The sequence below is a fragment of the Filicampus tigris genome, chromosome 9, assembly GCF_054856515.1.
Source record: "Filicampus tigris isolate MCC_2025a chromosome 9, RoL_Ftig_1.0, whole genome shotgun sequence".
In the NCBI taxonomy this organism is placed as follows: Eukaryota; Metazoa; Chordata; class Actinopteri; order Syngnathiformes; family Syngnathidae; genus Filicampus; species Filicampus tigris.
This window is the reverse complement of record NC_141225.1, coordinates 22,715,967-22,739,485: the sequence shown is the minus strand read 5'-3', so window position 1 is coordinate 22,739,485 and position 23,519 is coordinate 22,715,967. Positions and strand designations below refer to the sequence as shown.

The 23,519-nt window shown below is 41.2% G+C and overlaps 1 protein-coding gene across 3 annotated transcripts in view; it reads left to right on the top strand.

Moving 5' to 3' along the window:
* cdh4 (cadherin 4, type 1, R-cadherin (retinal)) overlaps positions 1–23,519 on the top strand; it is a 230,048-nt gene that overhangs the window by 38,716 nt on the left and 167,813 nt on the right. For 2 of the 3 annotated variants that reach the window (XM_086040754.1, XM_086040753.1), the window contains exon 2: positions 4,972–5,044. In XM_086040754.1, the coding sequence (XP_085896880.1) occupies positions 4,972–5,044 (73 nt within the window). Of the gene's footprint in view, positions 1–1,271; positions 1,438–4,971; positions 5,045–23,519 lie in introns of all 3 variants that reach the window. The other variant, XM_086040755.1, reaches the window with a different exon arrangement.

Genomic DNA, 23,519 nt, shown 5'->3' with positions numbered 1-23,519 from the left:
ACAGGCAAGCTTAGCGGAGAGTCAATGGCGCAAAGACGGACTTTTATATAGGTTTACTTGAAAAAGTTGCTCGACGGCTCGTTGGAGAAATCCCAAATATTTTGCACACTTTGCAAAGCGAAATTCAAATGCCCTATTACTTGGACGCCTGTCGTATCTTACGGGAAAAGAATGCTGTCGTATTCAAGGATCAAAGAAAGCTATTAAAAATTGTTTCTCCACACTAATTCCAAGATTTTACCCGAGTAAATAACGGTTCCAAGCTTCGTGAAAAATTGTAGTCGGGAAATACAGTTAGCTTAAAGTTAACGTTGAGCACTTTTTTTTTTTTTTAGAATGGGAACAACAACAAAACGGGGAAATCCAAATCAGAATGCGTACTGAGGGATGCATGCATTGAAGCTAAAACACACACGCGCACACACCTAAAGAAGAGAAAGAAAAATGTTGACTGATAAAAAAAAAGAATTTTAAAAAAATCATTTGCTCGTTTCCGCGCATTTAACCGCTCGAGGAACAAACCGAGGACTTGACCTTCTCTAATACGCTGAGAGTGATGCAACGAGTGGAATTGTTCTTTGCCTGCGACTCTGTTGTTTGTGCAAAGAGCAGAATTAGTCTGGTGTCTCTGCAGTTCGAAGAAGAGATGGAGTTTGATGGGCCTGACCTTTCATTTGCGTGTGCCTCCATGCATGGCACACCGGCCCGAAAACACTTGTCAACAGTGTGCGCGCAAACAATATGTTCGCGTGGGCACTGTAATCGTTCAAATTGAGTCCGAAGGAGGAAAAAGGGGAAAATGGAAAAAAAAGGAGGTCGAGGAAGACGAGAGGTAGAAAGGTCATTTGTGCTCGTCCACCGCGTGCGGCAGGTAAAACCTGTTGGACGGGAAGTTTGAATACGCACACAGACAGTGGGAGAGAAAAGCGGGCTGAAGCAAAATGTCAACATGATAAAGCCAACCTTTACGAGCAATCTTTGCTCTAAGTCAGCTTGTGTCCCCGAATTAATAATCAGCTCTATCAAATTGTTTTGGAATAATTAATTGGTAAAGGGTTGTCATATATTCCCACTGCGGGGTCTATAAATCCCGAGCTTGTGGCTAATATATTCGCCGAGCAGTGCTCGTGTGAGGGGGGGGGGGGGGGGGGGGGGTTGGGTGGCGCTTTTTATTGGCAGTGAGGTTGCTGCTTGTTAAACAAGCCTCATCAAAGCTCCACGGGTGCCAGGCTCATGTGAAAGAGAGATCAATCTGTCCGACCTGTGTCAAGTCTTTGATAGATGAAGCGGGAGAGAGGGAGGAGCCATCATCATATACCTCCGAGACTAAGCCCTCTGGCTGCCATTCAGACGGGCTGGATGCGCCGCGCAAGGCTCAGCGGGGCTGTCAGCCGTCATGACCGCCTTGAAAAGCCGCCGCAAGGATTTACAAATAAGGTGATTGCCTCGTTCAAACTCGGCATCATTGATTATCGTTTCTGGGACAGTCAAAGGTCACGATGTGGAAACAACCCAATGCGACAATGCTGGTTATTTCCCAAGTCGTGTTCGGAATATTAATAGTACGGTATATGTAAAAAGAAGAACATTAAAAAAAAAAAGATGGAAATCACCCTTCCACGTGTGTGTAAATGCAAAGCGAGCAAAGATTTGATTTTCCATCCAGGCATATGGCGCACAAAACGCAGCATTTTGCTGCTCACATTTCACATTGTCTTATTCCAGCATTTTGCTTTTCCCGAATGATAAATGACTTTCCACACGAATCTACCGATAGCCCTTCATTCATGAAATATTCACTGATTTCCAATGATGCAATGTACCGTTTGATACAAGTTAAAGATTCAAAAGTAGCTTTGTCTTAATTGCTTCCTGAGCGGTGAAGGTCCCCCGTTGGTTGATAGGCCAAAATCTATGCAGGCCTTAATGAGTGTTCGTAACGCGGCACAGCAGAGGGTGAAGATGGATGGTTTTCATTGAGATAAAGGTAACCTTATCACATTACTGTTAATAAAACATTATTCATTAGGTCAGTGATAAAGCTCCCGCCAGTTGTTCTCCATGCCGTCCATGGACAGGCTTGTTAGACTCGTGCGCGCTTTTCTCTTTTATCAGCATTTTCTTTTTGGCGTTAAAGGGATCGTTCACAGTTTTGAAAAAAACTAAAAAATACCTCAAATATTTGAAATGTACTGGGCATAAAACAATAAATATATACTGTGTGATGTGCACATCTTTAGAATACGCTGATGCTAGTGTAATGGATAGCTTCAGCTGATGGCAAAATAGGAAAAGGTCATAAAAACACAAATATTCATACAGTGGTTTTTTAGCCGATTTTTAAAAAAAAAATCACAACAAGCAGCAGATTGGAATATAATCCAACTAAACGTAAAACCAAGCTAATAACGTGTATTTAAAAGAACGCACATCTTTGCCTTCTGCTAGCTTAATGCTGACACAAAGCAAAACGCCATCGACGGTCTAACACATTGCATCGACAGCTGTGGTGTCAGACGCCATTGAGCAACATATATTTGAACACATATGGTGTTAAAAATAATAACACCCAGACAAAAAAAAACGAATATGCACTTTACTGAGTCACTTACTTCTTCATTTTTGTCTTTATGATTGTATTGTAATGGTCAAGTCATGCACACCTGAAGCAATTGCAATGAATTAATCATGATGTATAAACGCTTTAATTATCTATGTAATTATGTTTTATGAACAAAATATTAATTATGGATTCATTCAGCCATTCATTTCAATGGGTAAAGATGATTTGAGATTTGAAGTTATGGAGGTCAAGGAACAAATTAAACCACTGGATTTAGTGCAGATATGAATTACAAATCCGATTTGTCCAAACAGTCAGGGTGTTTGACCACTTTTCAAAGTGTTTCACTTGAAGGAGTTTTCTGTGATAGAAAAAAAAAAAAAAGTCTCACCACACAAATATTGCGTTTGTGGGAATGTGAACATAACAGTGCAATGAAAAATTCACAAGGGTTGTTCCAAATGACGGTATTGCTGGCTCTGGTGCTCAAATATGTTTTGAAGCATGTCTTGGCAGTTCTCGCAGTTGTCAATGACTTGCAAGCATCCTGCTGCGTTCATGCTGCTGTGCTCATTGGACTCCATTTTTGTGTAAGATCAAAATTGGTGCCAGCTTGTCTCTGTGGGCTATTTTTGCAAAATAATGCAGCGTTTTTAGTCATGTTCAGAAAGCATCTTTTTTTCCGAACGAGTGCAGTATGCTGGACGACTGGAGCGTTACTCTGCGGGGCAGCCCAACGTTTAGACGCAGGATTCTTGAAAGTGTCTCATTTCATGTGCCGGACGTGACTTGTTGATCTGTGAAATCATTTGGCTGGGCAATCGCTGTGTTTAAAGATTGGCAAAAAGGAGCTGAGAAAGACAGAACTCAATTACTATTTGCAGAGGTGTCGGAACGAGTCAAGCGCAACGGCCTCTGAGGCTGAGCCAACCTAATGTGCAGGCTAAACAATGACCGAAGCTGTCCGTCTTTTTACATCACATACACTGATACTCGTTTTTTTTTTGTTGTTTTTTTTAAAAATAAACACCGGTTCTGAAGTTAAGTTGTGCCAGTTGGTGCACCGCTCAAAAGCTATCAAAGAAAATACAATAGAAAAATAAAGAGAGCACTTTTAGAAGTTCTCGATGAATGCAAAGTGGGACAATGAGGTTACAGGCTAACCCAAGTTGTGGGGATTTCTTCAAGAAAACTCATTATTATTTCAGTAGTGAGCCCTAAAACATCTGGTCGGATCCGAGAGGAGATCCGCTCCGAGAACTGGATCAGGGCATCGGACAGACCCGAGGTTTTTTTTTTTGGCTGCAGTGGATGCAATGACACTGTACGTGATGTTCATGAGGTGACGGTTTGCCTTCCCAGAGTGTCACTGACTTAAAGTGGAAGTAAACCCAAACTTATTTTTTCTCAAGAATATGCTCTATTCTAGTTGAAACAAGGCAATATGATTAGTATGAAATATGAGTTAAGCAGCAGAATCCACCCATTTTTAGCCATCTCTGGGGGGGCGGCCATTTTGTCACTTCTGTCGACTGAAAATGACATCACAACTGCTCAGGGCTCAGGAAACAACCAATCACGGCTCACTTTCAGAAAACAGGTCAGCCGTGATTGGTCGTTACCTGAGCCCTGAGCAGTTGTGATGTCATTTTCAGTCGACAGAAGTGACAAAATGGCCGCCCCCCCAGAGATGGCTAAAAATGGGTGGATTTTGCTGCTTAACTCATATTCCAGAAATGCAATATTTATCAGAATGGCGTGTTTCAACTAGTGGGCCTGCATACAACATATTCTTGAAAAAAAGATATGTTTGGGTTGACTTTGGCTTTAAATGCTCATGCTAGGAGCAGGTAGCAGAATGTTCACCACAGCTACACCCGTTTATCCGTTACATGTATTATTTGTGGAGAAAATATGAATATATATATGCAGACAAGCCCAAAATTATTCGTACCCTGGGGGTATGAATAATTTCGGTCTTGAAAGCATCGAGTCTATTTGCAATAGGCATAAGCCTGCAGTCAAGCCCGAAATGATTCATACCCCTGGGGTATGAATCATTTGGGCTCCAACAAGGTTATACGTAGCCCACATTTTAAGTGTAAATGTGGGAAAATGTTCGATTGATGGAATCATTTTTTAAGAATTGCGTTCACAGACTGTAGTTAGTACACCAGAGAAAAACAGTGTGTAGAAAATAGAATCGTTACCCCGCATATTGTGTCTATGTGTTAAGTTTATACATTTACATGACGTTTCTACCTATTAGCGGAGATTTCTTCTCAGCGAGTTACTCCTTAAGCATACAATTGGGCATTTTTTAGAGTCAGCAAGGATGAAGAGGCTAATGCAGGTGTTACGTCATCAAGGAACTGACTGAACACCGACCTCCGTTTCTTTTGTTGCAGGACCAAGGGCATGTCAAAGCAAATTGTGGAGAGATCGTTTGTTGCAGCAGACAAAGCCATCAATATTAACCAAGTAAGCGATTGCTATTACTGTGAGTCAAGTTGAAAAGAAATAATAATTTTTTTTTTTTTTTTTTAAATCCTCAAATGTGAACAGATGAAGGGATTCACCTTTTACCCCAGTTGCTTTAGAAAGATGTTTTTCCTTCAAAGAAATTGAATAAAGCCCTATCGCTAAAATGCACGATATAAAGTTGAATTGTGACTGATATGAATTCGAATGGCAAGTAATTTTATGGTTGACATGACAATTTCCCCGAGGACACAGACAGGCTGTGAGGTTTTGTTGTTGTGTCATATGTGGATTTCGATGTCTTTCTCTCGCTCTCTCTAAAGAGTTTGGACATTATTTATAATGCATACGGTCCCACTAGGATACAATATCTCTTCTTGCAGAGAGTCTTCTTCAAAAGAATGCTTCATATAGAATGCTCCAGGCAGGGGGTTCATTTCTGTGCTTTGGGGTTTGGGGGGTACATACAGTGTCTACTGAGGCAAGTTCCCCATTAAAACGTGTCAACAGGATCGCCACCCCACCACTCACAATGCTCACCGCTTTACCTCAATAACACACAAAAGTCAAATTAAAAATAAGAAAATACAAACATAATGTATTTTTAGATGAGTAGGATCAATATTCTATCGTTGGTATACTGACTTGTTTTCTTTAACCTTTGTGGAAAACGTTATCGGGTCAAGGCGAGGTGTATCGGTGCTTTCTTTTTTGAACATAGGAAACGACAGCACCGCTGACAATGAATTTGAATGGACTTTTCCTTACCGATGTCATCGCACGATTGCAAGTATTTCTGACACAAGTTTCAAACGCGAAAATACTATTTTCTTAAGATGGACAATGAAATGTGCTCCTTCGATTCACGAGTGCTTGTTGTATTTAGTTCAATCAGCTTCATACACTGGAGAAAAAAAAGGTGTGTGTTGAGGTATAATCTAGTTGAAAAATGCATCGGGATTCAGATGATTTTATTTCATGCAACCAATGGATAAAAGTGAGTTAATTCAACAAAAACATTTTTTCAGTGTAGGCTTAATTTATGTTGATGTGGAAATGAATTGCTCCCAGGAATCTTTGTTCAAGTTGACGTTTAGCATTTTATTTTCTGATTTGAATGTATATGCTACATCACCACTGTGTACTACTGATATTGATAAGGGGGGTTATAGGGAAAATAGGCTTTCATTTGCAGTGATAAGTTAAGCCCCATTCGAAGTCGCGTTTGAGAAGTTGCAAGCGTTGTAATGACAAAACTGTGGGGTCAAAAGGTGAAGCCAACAAATCAGGTCTGTTGCCGTAGAGCCCCTGTTGTAACTTGCATTCAGACAGCCGTAATAGTTTAAAAGCAGACTGTAAAAATCTCATTGTCAGCTGTTGTGATGATGCATGGGTACAAATAAAGGCGGTGGCGCACCAACCACTAAGATACTGGCTAGTCACCAGCCCAAAATCAATGGGATAGCCTGGATTTTCTTTTCTTTTCGTGTCCGGGGGGTGGGTGGTCGGGTGGGCGCAAGGATATCTCTGGGGGTCTGCACAACAAAATGTATTTTTTTTAATTTATTTTTTTACAAATCCCCAAATTCTTCAAAAAAAAAAAAAAATACCCAAAAGTCAATTATCTGGTCTGGCACATGGGGGGTCCAGGTATATTTCAGGGGGAGCCAATGCCCCCGCAGCCCCCTGAAGAGGGCCGGCTCTGTCCTGGTTTGCTCCCTGGACTCAACTGACCCAGTGGAGGACAGTCACAGGAGGAGGATGGCTCGGCTGTCAATGCCGGACATCCCTCCCTCCCCAAGCCCTCCCCTCCCCGCCCCCTCCAGGACACTCTTGACAGCACTACGACAGACTTGTACACGCTCTGTGAAGGAGAGATTTCGCCGCTCCTTCCTGTCTACAGCTGTCAGAGTACAACAACTGGAACATTGGGTTGTTTATGCACGGACAGCAGTTTAGGTTTTTTATTTTGTGCAATGTGCTTCTTGCACAAACGTCTTCTCTAATGACATTTCAATTAAGATATTCAAACATATACAATAGGAGCAAGCTTTTTTTTTAAAAATGTTTTTTCCTGTATTCACTATTGGTGGTGAAACTGTCATGTTTGGTCTGTGTTGATTTTTTTTTCGTCAATGATTATCGTGTCCACCTGCATGCATTCCACCCCGTAGTGTTAGCCAATCAGCTCCCTCCTACCTTGTGTGTGTCGTCCAGGTGTTTCCCGTTGACCCGTCAGTATTCCTGTGTTTAAGTTCCTTGTTTTCGTTCGGTCCTTGTCGGATCGCTGTCGCTGTCATGTTGGTTTTTGTTTCTCCTAGTATTGTGTTTTGTTTCCTAGTGTTTCTTTGTTACTTTGAGTTTTGGATTTTTCAGGACTTTGTTTTATGCTGGAGTTTTTTTTCTGAATAAATAGTTTTGTTCAGTAAGCCCTGCTTCTCCTGCCTCCCCGCATTTGGGCCTTCTACCCTACAACTTTGACAGAAACAATGCAAATTTGTCCCATTATGGCACCAAATATGATCTTATCAGTAGATGACCACAATCCAAGAGCTTGTACAAGTGAATGCAAGCAAATAAAAACACAATAAATAATTAAAATATATTGATGAATATATTATCAGTTGTGCTCGGTATTGTATACCGTAAGTGCCTTGTTATACTGTAATTAGCCATTAGCTATTGCCGAAATGTGTTATTCAAGTGTTTGACATTAGTGTTCATTCGTGAAAGCTAAATCGGCAAAGCCAGCGGAATTGGTGCACTTTGTATGTCAGAAAAAGAATATAAAACAGGAAGATCTATTTGAACTGTGTAAATGTTGAAAAAAATCTCAAGTGTTCTTGAAAGACTTGTACTGTAAGCGTGCTTACTAATCCCGAATGTATTTATTCTTATTTCTTGTGGTTCTCTTGTGTTTGCATTCATAAATGAAAAACATGACAGGGCTCACATTAGGTTGTATGCAACTTACTTCCTTTCATTCGTATCAAAATGGAAATGTAATTTTATTTTTGGCTGTATTTTAGTTGTTGTTTTGAATGGAAAAAGGACATTATCACATGTGGCCTGACTGACATCAATAAATGGACCTTTGACCCCAGACAAACATATATATATAAATTTTTGGCTCTATAAGATTTAGCTTTCAGTGCCCCCGGCCGAAAGACTCGAGAAGTGTGAATGCAGTTAATGATGAATTTTACACGATTGAGATTTGCTGCGTGGTGGCGACAGCCAATTCAGCAGGGTAATTTATATTACTCTTAATCTTGCCCATAACAAGCCTCTGTGTTGGGCTCATACTAGATGCTGTGGTTCATTGTCTCTTTTGAATAGATTACAAGATAAATCCAAACCAACGAAAGCTACAGGAAACGATGTCCCGGGCGATAAGACACGGTGCTCCATCATTTGTGGCCATCTTTACAAATGACTTACTTCTTTTTTTGCAACCTGCTCTCTTCCCACAGCACCTCTTATCGCCCAGCAATAATTAAAGTCACAAAGGAGTATTTTATGCTAGACATATAAACCTATTCAAAATGGAATTAAAGATGTTATCTGAAATAATAAAAATTCTGTGGGGAATTACAATCACAATCGCCGGGCTCCACTCTCAGCTTCTCTCTTCCTGAATTAAAATGAGACAAGTCTTGAAATGCGAATATTACAAAAACAAAACATCCAGCCAGCTAGCGGAATTGTTTTCAGTTTGGAGTGATGCAACTGCTGAATAGAGAGGGACGCACATTTTGCTCGAATTAAAGGGCTTTTTCTTTTACTTAATGGAGCCTTTTTCTTTTTTCCACGGCACAGGGAGTGATTTAGCTCACTGAGATTTAGCAGATGGAAAATGCAAAAAAAGGTAAAGCCTCACAACAACTGTGAAGGAGTGCCGGGTCTACAGGGCTCAATTCGATTTCACATAGCGCCTTCCACAGAATCAGCATCTTCTCTTATTACTCCTACTGGGTCACGGTAACCCCAAAACTCGGTCGACTCTGTTCCATTACCCTTATTGCAAGCCTGTAACGACGATGAGGATTCCTGTCTAAAACGCAAAAAGGAACGAGTGGGAGGCAGTGCACTTATCTATGACACACATCTCATCAAGCAAGCTACATCACTATTTTAGTGAGGCTAAAATTGGAGTTGTATTTGTTGTCAGGCAGCCATGGACGCATTAGATGAAATTGGATTAGACTTATGGTTCAATGCAGAAGCTAGAAGGAGCTTGCCTCTAAAATATTAATACATAAAACATCAAGTAGTCTTCACAGTTAAGTATATTATTCTGGTAATACCCGTTCCATAATCATCAGCTGGGTTGTCACGCTTAAATTTATAGCCTACTTGGAGATGCAGCCTAATATAAAATAGGATGTCCACTTAGTTTCCCGGTTGCAGTCTTATCCCTCTTGGCGGCAATCTGAATGGTCTTTGTCTTTGGGCTGCGCATTTCCTCAACACTAACAGCGTGATTAAAAACTCATTTCAACAGTAATTCCATCGTTAAGCACCTTTCCTTGTCCCGAGTTAGATTCTCATAATCCTCCAAGTGACGTACGCCTCTGCTTTGCCGAGGCCATTCCAACCTGCCAGCGCAACAAATGTTTTAATTAAAGGAGGAAAAAGTGAGCTCGGGTAGTTAGACATGCTTAATTGAGGTTGAGAGATGGGCCGTTCAATGTCAGCGGAAAACAAACAGAGACAAAGCCTTGTTCAATGCAATGAGGAAGAGAGAGATAGCTGAGATTTAGTTAGACAAAGAGCTCGCGCTCACATCGGCAGAGGGGGGGGAACTCATACCATTAGGGACATTAAATAACGTGCGGCACTCTGGCATTGAAGGACAGATGCATCAGAGCTTAAAGCAGGGGTCCCCGACCACCGGCGCCGCGGACCGCTACCGGGCTGCACCGATGAAAGAAAAAAAAAAAGCATACAGTACTTCCCGTTTATTTATAATTCGAGGCTGAAAAACATATTATTTTGAAAAGTGACTGGATTCTCTCCATTACATCCATCTATGATTGACTCTTAATGCATGCCAAGTTGTCCCTGTCGTGTAACGCTAATATTATATGCGCAAGCTAGCAAATGAGTAAAACAAACTGACGTATTTGGAAAGTTTCTTTGCAATGGGGAAAAGGCCCTGTGAGAATTCAACACAAGAGTCTATGCCCAAGAAGCAAAAGAAGGGTACATTTCACAGGCAATACCGGACGACCAACTTGAAATATGGATTTACGGCGACAAGTGCTTCCCACGCCGGAAGGAAGCCCGCTCCCCACAACATGCGCAATCAATGCAGACTTCAAAACTGACTCGTCAATGAATGTAAGTGCCTTGAGAGCGTCATACATGGTGGCTAACCGCTTCGCTAAGGCTAAAAAGTCATTCAATATTGATGGAAAAAAAAAAAACAACAACTGTGGATTTAATAGTATAGTAGTATGGAGCAGTAAACCGTCGCAGTCTTCAGTTGTCGCGTGTGCTTAGCTTGATCCGGATTGCCTTTTGTTTTGCGATGTAGTCAAGACCACACCGACTGAGACCAAGACATTATCGAGACAAGAGAGTATCGAGAGCGAGACCAGAAAAAAAAATGGTCTGGAGACCGGTCTCACAAAACTAGTCATTTGAGTTGAAAGGGAGAGTGTTATGCTAGGGAACTGTAGCTGAAAGCACATGAAGGCTAGCTGTATTTATTGCAATTCCTCTTTATTAGTTGTGTGGTATATTGCAATACGGCAATATGTCACCAGGACGGTTGACATAAAAAATTGAGGCAAGCATGCTGTATTTCCTCAAGTCTCTCTGACTAGCCTTCCTTCAAAAGCTGTACCGTAGCTAAACATTATAAGAGCTACCGCTGGAACTGCACTGAATGTGCACAAGAGAAACAAGACGCTAGGTACTGTAGCCCTTGCTGATTCCTTGTTGTTGTGATAATGAAAAAAAAAAGGGAGGGGGGGGGGGGGGGGGGAGATGTCATCACTCATAGTGATATGATCAGACTGAATATGAATATGTTTTGGTTCAATGACATATTGATTAAATCTCAGCTACCCAGAGGCAGTGACGTGTTTGTCATCAGTTCATTTTTGCTTTTGTTTATTCATAAAGCCAACGCCTGTGGTCACTGATTAATTATTATATCGATGTTAGATATACATGACAATCATCAACCGCAAATGGCTCTGAAGTGAACCCAAATGATGTATGCTAGACATGAACAATATGAGGGAACATGCAGGCAGTGGAAGTCATACTCATGTACATTGATTAGCTAATCATTGGATGGATTTTCTTTCTTTTTCTTTGGCACGTCTTTTATTCCTATATCAACGTGATTATTCCAACTCTTACTACGTGGCCATAGACCAGAAGTGTTCATATTTTGTAGATTGTCCTCAAGATCACTCACCGCATGTTCAGATTGTACTGCTTTTGAAATGGAGTTGGCCATTACTCGTGAATCCTGTTGACACAGCCCTTGACCACCTTTGCAGTCTGGGGCATCTCCAATTTAGAGGTACCCAAATGACTGTTTTCGAGCAGAGCAGAATTCAATGACCTTTGCTAGCCTTGCAGAATCAATCCTGCAAATGTGCATAAAATGTTTCACCCAAAAAATGTAATCTGCACTGGTAAATATACGGACCATAAGCATCTATTTATCTTGCCGTCTGGCAGACCGTCCACCTGTCTGTCTAATGTAATCTATTCTAGATCATCCATTTGATTTATATCTGTATGAGTCCAGAGCCAATTTTGGTCTGCAATTAATGCAAATGTTTTTTTTGGTTTTTTTTTTGTTCAATGTACCAGACAGTTAAACTGGCGTGTGTATTTAGGGTTGAATTGGATCACTGAAAGCCTTTACCAGGATCCATCAATGTTTCATCTTGCAAAATGCACATTTTTATATTCAATTGCATGTGGGCAGCCTTTCTCATCTTAGGAAAACAAAGAGAATATGATCTAAATATTTTTAAAGTTTACTACTCCAACGTAGGCTCTTCGTTGGGCCAAACCTTACTGTAAATGACACTGAACATAGATTTGGCCAACACTCCATGAAATAGATAAGACTTGAAGAAGGTGTGATCAGACTTTCTGCTGTATTTCTTTCTCTATCAGACACCATAGTGGACTTAGTCTCTTGTACAGAAAGTGTTTCAAATGAGAAGAGGTCTTAGAGGGAGACTTTTTTTTTTTTTTCCAGATTCTTTGCTGAAGCCTCTACAAGGAATTGTTTGGTATTGTTTAGAAAAATGATGAAACAGAGCAAATAGATAACTACAGATGGAAAAAGTGAAGATGATTTGCCAGAAAAAGTTAACTATAAGAATAAATTGTCTTTACACCGTCGCCTACTGACTCCTATGATACATTTGTGAAGCCGACCCTGGGCGTTGTATTTTAAAGTGAACTGCTGAGGTCAGCCTCTTGGAATGCAATATGGAATATGTACGGTATATAAGCTTAGTCAGGAGATTAAGACGGTTCCGTCTCAACGTGCTAATGTCTAGTCAGACATCCATGGCAGACATCATACGCTGAGTAATTGGCACGCAGAGGTTCCGTTCCATTCCAATGCTGACATGGAGGAGTCAGTGCACGGTCAATATTATCATCTCGAGAGCTGGATGTCTCGATAGGAATGGATATTGAACTTTTTGAGATATTGAGCTTTTTTCCTCCCCCCCCAAAGGTATAAATTCACTGTATTTTGAACACCTATCAAAAAGAGAAACTTTCATCAGAATTCCTCTTCCACAAGAATTTATGAAACATTTTCCACACAACCTTGCTTCAAGCGCACAATCACATGAACTCATTCACTGCCACACATTTTCAGACCCTCTTTTACCCTTAGGTTTTTAAAAAAAAAAAAGAAAAAAAATACAACTAAATTCCTGGGATTGAATGTCCGTACTGTGAAAAGACATAAAAACATTTTTGGCAGTGAATAAGTTTTAATAACCTCACTTAAATGGAGCTGAGTTGATTGACACGTGACTCTGTGGCTACGAATACAACGTTGTAGCATTGAAATTTTATATGAGAGGAGAATGGAATCAGCCTTGTTAAAGTTCCCCTCTAGAAAGTATTCTGCAATAAATCAGTGCGCCTTAGAAAACCGGAGAAGTTGACTAAATTTGAACAATCTGTGAGGTCCAGCCTCGACAATAACAATGTGCTCTCACCGCTGAATTCAGCGATTAATCAAAGTAGATGTAGCTTTTTGTTTGTATTGAATAGGCCGAAACCCCAAATACCTCAGAATATAATGGTCTTTATTAGCCTTGCTACCCGTTACATTCCAAACACCCATACATGCACACACAAGAAGAGTGCCTTTAACAATGGCCTGGCTGACGGATGGTCAAAAATGCTTCTGCTGCAACGAGGCTCCATCCATCAGCACAAACGCTGAGTTAGGGTGTTTACATACTGAAAACAGGGCGCCTGCCAACCCGCAGAGAAGGAAAAAAAAAAAAAAAAAAAAAAAAAAAATACTCTCCATCACCGATAATGATCCATCGCTATTCAGAGAGGCAGGAAGCAGACAGGTAGCTTCAACTGTAAGTGAATGAATTTTCTTTAAGCTCCAGAGAGTCATTCAACTGGCAGGACAAGTCGCCCTCCTGCAAGACAAATGTGTGTGCATATTGCATAATGCTCCGCAACATTAGAGGGCGGCTTTTCGAAGGAAGGACTTGAGAGTCATCGCTTGTCGGTTTGTGAACTTGGTGCGTTTTCCCCTGCTTTAATCCCATCCATCCGTTATCATAAACATGGTTTTCTTTACAGTGAAAAGAGTGGTAGAGTGCTGATGCATTCAGAATCTACAGGGAAAAGTGACCTTACACTTCAATATTATGACTGATTTCATCCGATCACTACTTGTAGTTACATCACCGGAAAGCTGATCGGTCCATTGGTCCGTTTGAAATGGATCAATGGTGGGTTGCTCGTTGACCGCGACAGAACCGGGTCAAGTTTGTTGGAAGGGTAAGTTTGGTGCACATCTCGTTCAGATTGTGGGTGAGCTGGAGTCCATCCCAGCTGACTTTGGGTTTATACACCACCGACTGGTCAACAGCAGTAATTTTGTAATTTTCACATTAATGCGATGTCTGAAAGGCGGAAACACCATTCACGTAAAAATAAGAAGATTGAAACTATGCAACAAACTATCATTGGCGCTCACATTCACAACTATGGCCCATCTAGAATCAACCCGGCAAGCATATTTTGGGATTGTTCGATGAAAGTGCTTGCTGGGAGCTTCCAGGTAAGAGCACCGGTGAGTAGTCAGTGAGACAAGTAATAGCAGCCCATTGGACCATTAGTTTTTGCCCATTAGGCCTGTTATGATTGTTGTCTATCTGGGCCACACATCTACAGTCGCAGTCTCTGTTTGACCCAGGGCGCTACCTCCCAAACAGTGACAGAGCTGACACTTAATGACTTTTCACATGCCCACCTGGGACTCACACATTCCCCCCCGCCCCCCGTGTGCTGTTTGATCAGTAATGGTCACCATTCACACGGAGAATTGAAGTGTTCACCTAAGGCGAGAAAGAATTTGAAAAAAAAAAAATGGATTGTAAAAAGTCATTTCAGCAAAGGGAATATTAAGTGAATGCACGAGTGCCCTCAGAGACAAAATGTAATACGCGCAATGGGAGTAAAGATATGCAAAATGATCATCTATCATCACAGTTGGCAAATGGTACCGTTTGACTCGATATTTCGAAATGAAAACAGACACTTTTTGAACCTATTGCCACAGGAACAAAACATGAGCGAATTCCAAGAAAAAAAGGCCCGTTTTCACGAGTGATCCGCAGCACTTTGTGTTGTCCAGAGCCGTCCTTTCTGCGTATTATAGTTGACCTCACCTCTGTCAAAAGAGAATCATCCGCACCACACCTAGAAATTGAACCTAATTCTAACTAAATGCTGTTGAAAGAGCCAATAGCACATTGATCCTCTCCTCATCTGGTTTGTGGATGGCACGTACTCAATACAACCCTGCCAGTAGGAACAAATGGTGAATTTGGACGGCGTCCACAAGGCCTACAGACTGTCCCTCCTCCTCTTCGGTTAAGACTAAACGGGAACAAGGAAACTCAGCTTAATCGAACACTCGTATGCGCTGCTATCCCTTCCTTTCTGATTTCAAATGTTGATCAGCTTACATTCCTACTCCCCACCGTTATTTCTGTACCTTTTAAATATTACTGAGTACACTTATCGAATTGTTTTTCCATTCAAAAAACATCTGATTTCTTAAATTGCATCATGATTTTTGGAAACTGCCAAATGGACTACTAACACGGCGTTCGTTTTTTTCAACCGAATATTTTATGGGCGACTTTCTGAAAGCACAGCAGATTGAAATTCATGTCACAGTGTTTCTGACTATTTATGTCACTAATGCTTCTGGCAGGTGCAACCATTTGCAGACCTGACAGTATGCACCATGCCACGCAGGATGAAGATGCTGCGAGCTGGCCATGCCCAGGGGGAACAGTTGTTTGGATGGTGGCCTTCCATGTTTACCCTTCTGCCCGAAAGGAAACGGATCCTTTGAGAGCAGGCGCCTGTTGGGCCACAAGATGCACTGAGACATATCCCCTCAGTGCAAAAGCGCTCCCTGCGGCACGGACAAAAACAGCTTGGCTTTCTTTGCTTGTATTAGTCGCACGCTTCATATTGGGGATAAACAACTGGAACCTGTCATGTTTTGTATGATCCGCTGTCCAGTATCGATACACCAACATGAGATCGGCCTGCCGCAGTATTAGGTCTGTTTGTTGACTTATTTTTCATCATAGAAATGTACGCCTGCCCGTCATTTGACATCCGCACATAAAGTTAATGTCAGTCTGAGAGGGGAAAAATCATCGGCATCCCACTCTTGAGAACATTATTTTATGATAAATATGCCTCGTTTACGCCAGAGTGCAGTGTTTACCGAGTACAAACGCAGGCTTTAAGGACACATCTCATGTCACCTTCATGTCTAGGGTAAAAAAATATATGCAGTATAAGTGCCCCAAAGAACTGTTTGCCTCCTTATTGAAATCATGTTTTTTTTTTTTTTTTTTTGCATAGTTTGCCTATTGAACCGCCTGTTATTATTTTTCTTAAATTGAGGTACCAACTGAGGTTTCAACTGTAAATGACATATATGTACTGTATTAATTATATATCCAGCGAACACTGCGTGGCTTATATTATCGGAGATTCCGAACTTTTTTTTTTTTTTTGACTCATGCCTGGATTTCATCTTAATTATGTCTCAAAAGTCTCGAAACATATTCTGAAAGGAGCACAGTGCTTCAGTTTTCCCAAGCCCTTCAGAAGTTTGCAGATGGGTTTGGATCATTACTTTAGTTTTTGAGTTTGCAAAACTCTGTTCCGCCCACTCTCTGCTTTCCCGGCCGCTAACCATAAAAAAACATATTCAGGCATTTAGCAGCAAGAGTCACCATGGTGTTAAGCATATGCGATTGCCTTCCGTCGCCTGTTGCTAACTAATCTTTTTAAACACCAACAGCATCAACATTTTTTATTTTTTTTTTTTTTTTCAAACGCCAGTTCCTCGGCTTGTTGCTTCGAAATTTCTCTTTCACTCAGACATCATCAAAAATAAGCAAGGTTCTTCCTACTTTAAAAACAAAAAACAAAGAAAATACTATTTCATTGTGTTGTTCCTCTGAAGCTACAATTATCCATCAATCCATTTTCTCCACCGCTTATCCTCACCAAGATACAAAATTGTTGCCTTAAAACATCCCGGCCTTGTTTAAGTACAGGGTAGCCGCGTTGTGCATCATTATAATATCATCCTCTGATAGATCTTCAAATGTGTGCGAAAATAGTGTTGACTACAATCAAGTAAGCCGTGTCTATTTAAACCTAGAGAAGATAATGAGGAAACAAAGCTTTCGCTTTTCAAAGGGATAGCGCACATATATTGGCACTTTGAAATCATCTTGACAAAGCCCGACCTTTAACACTTACTTCCCTTTCATGTGAAGAGCTGGCCCTTGCAAGGAAATGACGGACGACTGCTCAATAAACATATCTGGGTGACACGAGTTCTTTCTTTTATTCACAACCGTCATGCATATTGAAAAGCCGTTTTCAGAAGCCCCAAATGCTGTTTGGGGGGGCCAAAGAAATGAAAAACCAGCGGCTGCGTTTGAATCTATCTGTCATCTCAAGGAGTATGAAAAGGCCTCATTTCAGTGACGGCGTTCCATCTCAACTTGGATTTAGGATACTAGGCCGATTTCCACTTTTGAAGAATCTCTTTATTATGGAGAGGCATGTTTAAAATACGGTGTACTGAAAAGTGATTTGATGTATTATTTGTTTTTGAGCGAGCCAGCCCAAGCATCTCATTTTTCGTCAGGACAAAAAAAACAAACAAAAGAAGTTCATAGACAAAACAAAAAAAAAAGGTCACCATGTCACCAGTTGCGAGCGCTCTACACATACTGCTCGAAAAAAGGAGTGGGAAGAAGAAATCTTGCCCAAATCTCTGTTTCTACAGTACAGTTATAAACGGAAGCACAGTCACGCCTGCGTTTTTACGGTGTGGCAAGCTGTCCTTCGAATCAAGATGACAATATCCCCTTAAAGGGGCCCTGAGGTCCTTTCTTGTAAACAAACACGCTATTTTATATTAGTTTGACTGTCACTGAGCAAAATGCATATATTGCGTTTCCTCCTTTATGGAATATTCGAATACAATATTTGCTTGCGTGTTCGCCTGGCGTTTTCTCTTTCCCTGCCTTTGCTGGATTGTAACCAGTGACCAATTCAGAAATGGGGCTATTTGGAGAGAGTTACAATAAACAACGGGCACTAATTCAGTGGAATGGCCTATATACTTACTGAGCAGCTGAGCGTTGCATTTAAGTTTTGTTCCAAACCGCGTGATATTTCGAGGAATACATCCGCTTTAATACGGTCTGCAGGTCGCACTGGGTGCTTGATTTGCGCGCGGCGAAAGCGACACGTCATCCCACAGTGAGTCAGAACGGGAGAGTTGCTCCACTTTGCTGACGCACCGTACACGGGATTTCGTTTCGAGATATTTATTCGAACAAGGTCATCATAAACGTGAATGAAAGATCCAAACGGGGCGTGCTTTTTTTCCCTTTCCATATGTTAGCTCCTCCATCAGATGAAGCCGCGAAGTAAACTTTCCAGCAGGGTCCGGCTGTGTGGGAGGCAAAAGACATACCGAGGCAGCAGCAGGTTTGTTTACCTGAAGGCATGTCAACTTAGGGATTGTGCAATATGCTTATTTGATTCCAGCATATTTTGTTAATGCAGGCCATATGCTTCCATTAACCGCGACGATTGAATGATTCATATCAATACATAAACTATTGATTTTTTTTCTTCTTTGCCTGCCTCCCCTATTGCTGGGGGATTTGATTGTGCCGCATTTTAATTAGGTTGGTGTCACGACAGCATAGATATCGTGAAATTCAGTCCCAACCTCCTTGTGTGACCCGTTTCTCTGATTTCTTCTCTCCTGAGACAGATGCCTTACTCCGGAGAAACGTGAGAATCTCTAATCTCTCTGCCTCGCTCTGACGAAATCTTTGCAACCCCGTACCCACAGAAGCGCAGAGGGTCTCCTAAGAGGCAGTGCCACAGCATCACCGTCACTCACCGAAAATTTCATGTACAGTAAATGACAAAGGGGGTCAACACATTACTTTTCGCACTGTAGGAAAACAATCCCGCATTCACGATTAAACCGATCTCAGTGCGTTGTAGCTCCACATTCGCACACGCATTTGCGGGGGCGGGGAAAAAAAATAGACGCCTTCCTCAAATGAACGTATCCCTCAAATAGTGGCTAGCTGCAAAAACATGCTAGGTTCTTTTAAAAAGAAAGAACACGAAGCTCACCTTCGACATTTGTGACTGATGCTGTTCAGGAAGTGAGTACCGCTCGGCACCCTCTTTTCTAACAATAATTCTATGCGCTCACCAAAGGCTGTTGAAAAACAGGTGCTCACTCAACATAGGTCAATACGAAACCTTCAATTATGGCCTCTCTATATTGGGAGTAGAGATGAATCATTAGCCAATTGACAGTTGATTGAATTTCTGATCTTATTATAAGGAAGTGTGCTTATTATTGCCATAAGTCACTGCTGATTAGCAATCTTTTGCTACGGGAAAGAGACAAGTCCTAATCACATGGACCGCCGCATATTTCTCTTGTGTAAGCTGATGAGATCAGACCTATAGAGACAGACATGCAAAAAGGAGAGTGGGTGTCTCTTTCACGCGATGACAACAATTTCCATATTCACAATTGGTGGGGCTGCTGCACAACAACCTGATTGGACGCCATTAATCATGTCTGGATGCCGCGGTTGCAGAGAACAATGTTTATACACGCGCGCCAGGCCGACAGCATTTATTACAGGAGGCAGTTGTGTGTCTTGTTTCAAAACAATATTTGTGCACTTCTCCCTGAAAATGATCTCATTCATAATAGATGATTTCAAATGACAACGCATTCCATTATTGGTGCTAATGAACAGACTTTCGTGTTTACAAGGGAGCAGAGGTAGGAAGTGGGAATATAAAAATGTCGCCGGAATGTCTTCTCTGCTCGGCGGATTTCTTGAATTGAGACATTCGCCTCTTGCGTTGTGCCCGCATGATGAGAACTGACATCTGAACTTCCTTCCCGTCAAGTGTGTGTTGGATGTATTCGTCTGACAGGTTCCGGGCTTTACTTTGCACCCAAAGTACCCTCTCCTTTCACACCACAGAGGTCAGGGATTCATGTGTGTGTGTCAGTGTGCATGTACAAGAGGGAGTGCAAAGGAGCTCATGCGAGTATCGAGAGAAGCTGTCTTCCCTTTCAGACAAGCTGCTGTCAGGTCTTCTGGGGAAAAAGAACTCCGACAGAATGTCCCCTACCTCACCTTGCACTGATCTGGGCCTGATATCAGCTTTCATTCATACTACAAATGTGTGGAGTGAGTGTGAGTGCCCACTCAAGTGTAGCAACTTTGTCCTTTTTTTTCCTCCAAGTGTTTCTGAGACGAGAGAGCGCGCGTGTGTGTGTGTGTGTGTGTGTGTGTGTGTGTGTGTGTGTGTGCTTTCCCTCTCTCTACATTGCTCAACTGTTTAATATTATCAGCAGCACATGTGGAGAAGGCTGACTTGAGAATTAATGCGGTCATGTCAGATTTTCACTGTTTCTTCCCTCCGGTGACCAGTTTGATGCTTTTTTTCTAAAAGAGGAGAGAGTCTCAAACCTGACCCGCCAAAAGGACAACTGGATCCACTCCGCTGTCGTTTCTGGAAATGTAAACAAATGACGGAGATGAACTGGTTTCTTCCAAGACTTTTGAAGAAATGCTGTAGATAGGGATGTCAGAATATCGGCGATATCGCGATATTAAAATTGCCACGATATATCGTTGTTGTCATGTCACTATATTAAGAGCAGCAAATCTGTTTGAAAGCCCAAGTTTTCCATTTGTGCCGTTCCAGCACCCTCTGGTGGTTAGTCCATTAGTGCAGTTTAATTTGATGCCACCTGTTAAGACCCACGGTAATCGCCAGTAGGTGCGCATGACTGGCCAAGCCTATTTCTTTGTGAATACTGTTATTATGTACAGAAACAGAATATTATGATATTTTTACAATATCGTGAGTTATCGCCAACCTCCCCACAATATCGTGACAATTATTGTCCCGTGAGGCACCCATTGTGAGATTATCGTACGGTGACATTTGGATATCGTGACATCGCTAGCTGTAGACTGTCGAGAGAAATGTAACATCTAGTGTAAAAATACACAGCATTTGATGAGAAGAACATCATGACAAGAGTTAAACATAGTGGTGGCACTGTGATGGTCTGGGGCTGCTTTACAATTTCAGAGCCTGGACCACTTGCTGTGAGCCATTCTGACCTAACTAGATTTAAATACTGTATGTGTTTAGTTTGAAGTTCCCTCAACCGCGATATGTATTTGCAGGTGCGCAAAGTGCTCTGGTTCCAGACTTTTTGCTCTCTTACAGGATCAATGCCATTGTCTTTGCTGCTTTAAAGTGCCGATCGAGCAAATTTGCGTTTATCCATCCTCAAGCAGTAAACGCTCTCCGTGTCCGTGCGTTCCTCTTTTGACAAAAGGCCAAGTAGTCCAGTTACACTGTTGATCCTCTGCAGTGTTGCAGGGATTTGGACGCTATCCCATCTGACATTTTGGGAGATAAGTCCAGGCGTTGTTTTCTGTGCGGGTGCGTGTACTTGCGCCTCGCATGGCGTTGCTCCCATCAGATTTGTTCTGCTTATAGCTTGCACAAACACACGAAAGCATCAACACGACACATTAGCTTTTGAGTCACTTCTCCTGTTCTTCAATTCACCTTTTCACCTGAAATTTCCGGCTCTTTTCCGGTGTCAATTGTATATAGTGTTTTATGTCAATTTATTGGCTTTATTGACATTTTATATATTATTTATATCTATATATATTAATACATGTATCACAGACACTTTTATTGTTTTCGTTCTATTTATTGTATTGTTTGTAAAGTGCTTTGTTACGGCTCTAGCTGTTATGAAACGCGCTATATAAATACAATTGTATTGTATTGTATTTTTTGCGACTGCATCGTTTCCAGGGATAAATTCCGCTAGGCCTCTGCTTTGTAAACGTTTGCAAGGTTGGAGGTTGTGCTTTGCAACCTGCCGTTGCTGGATAAACTGGACGGATTTTGTTTGAATACCAGTGATGGAGTGATTTTTTTTTTTTTTTTTAATTTGTAGCAGAAAACTAACATTGGAAAAATTAACATTTGCTTCTGGATACAAAATGTTAGCATGATTTGGAGCAAAGCATCACATTATTTAAGTAGACCACAAAAGTGTGTAGAAAAATTAACTTGCATAAACCATTTTACGTGAGTAGCATGAACTAAAGTTATACTTCTCGGCTTCATCCGTCTTCTCATTTTTCCTAACTAATACAATCAAAATGACATGCGCACACGTACACAACACACCCACGCACGCAGTTTTATTATATTGCTGTAATAAGCTGGAGTACAGAGGCTCGACCTGGAAGGCCTGGAATTTGCAAAGCAAATCCAGAGACACTCTTCAAATATTCAGGGAGAAAGTTTTTTTGGACTGGCGAGGAAAAGATTAACCTTTACCAGAGTGATGAAAAATGGTAAAGTTTCGAGAGAAAAAAAAACCAAAACAAAACACTCTCCTCCTAATCCCAAACAAACAAGCGCATCGGTGAAGGATCAGCTTGCCTGGCTTCTTCTGCACAAGGCTGACTCATTTTCCATTGATGATGCAACACATGCAAAAATGAACTCTCAAGTCTATGGAAACATTTTGTCTGGCTGTTTAAGAATGCGGGTGACATAAAAAGTCTACACACACCTCTTCAAATGCCAGGATTTGTGATGTACAGATAAATATGTGAAATAATAATAGGGGGAAATAAATGAAATTAATAACGTCAAAACATTTTTCTAGTTTAATGTGACCAATTACGTGTACAAAATCAATCAGGGGGTAAAAAAGGGAAAAAGTAAAAATGTGTGACCTATTCATTATTTAAATTGCGTCTGACTAACCTAAATAAAGTTTTGCTGTTCCGGTAGGCTGTTCCTGACATTCCCATTGTTGAAGGGTAATAGGAGTTAGTACAAAATAATTAAAAGGCTTTAAACAAACCAACGAACACAATGATAACAGTCATCCTCATGCGGAGAAAATATGGCAGGACAGTAACATTACCAAAAACTGGACGTGACGGCAAAGCTGATGCAAAAATGAGAAGAAAACTGGTTAATCAAAACCACAAGATTTCAGTCTACAGCAAAAATAAATAGATTGGCCTCACCGCTTCAATGCGTTTCGATGGGAGGCTATTAGTCATCTCTCCGGAAACATAATTGTTTGCTTTCTGATTATTGCAGTGTCATGGCAGTTTCTGCTCAGCACTTTACCGGCTGCAGTTTCCCATTGATCTATGACAAACATTCAAGGATTTTGTTATTATAGCGTCAAGCAAGAACCATTTTCAGTTACATTGACACACAAGAGTGCTGAGACTGCCGGATCCAAATGTCTGATAGACAAAATTATTGATACCCTTCCATTAAAGGAAGAAAAACCAACAGTAGTCACTTGTCAAATCACTAGAAAGTGACGAGAATGGATCGTTCCAAATTGCACATTGACAAGTCACAAAACTTCTTGGAGAATGTGCTTCTTTGCTTCGTACGGCGTGGCAGTTTTGAATCTGGGCAGGATATAATGAAATTTAAAGTCTATCAAGTCATTGTGGTTTAAAAAAAAATATGTGAGCAAGTCGCATCCTCCAACAGGGTGATGAGCCAAAAGACCCGAGTAAAAACACCCAAGAAC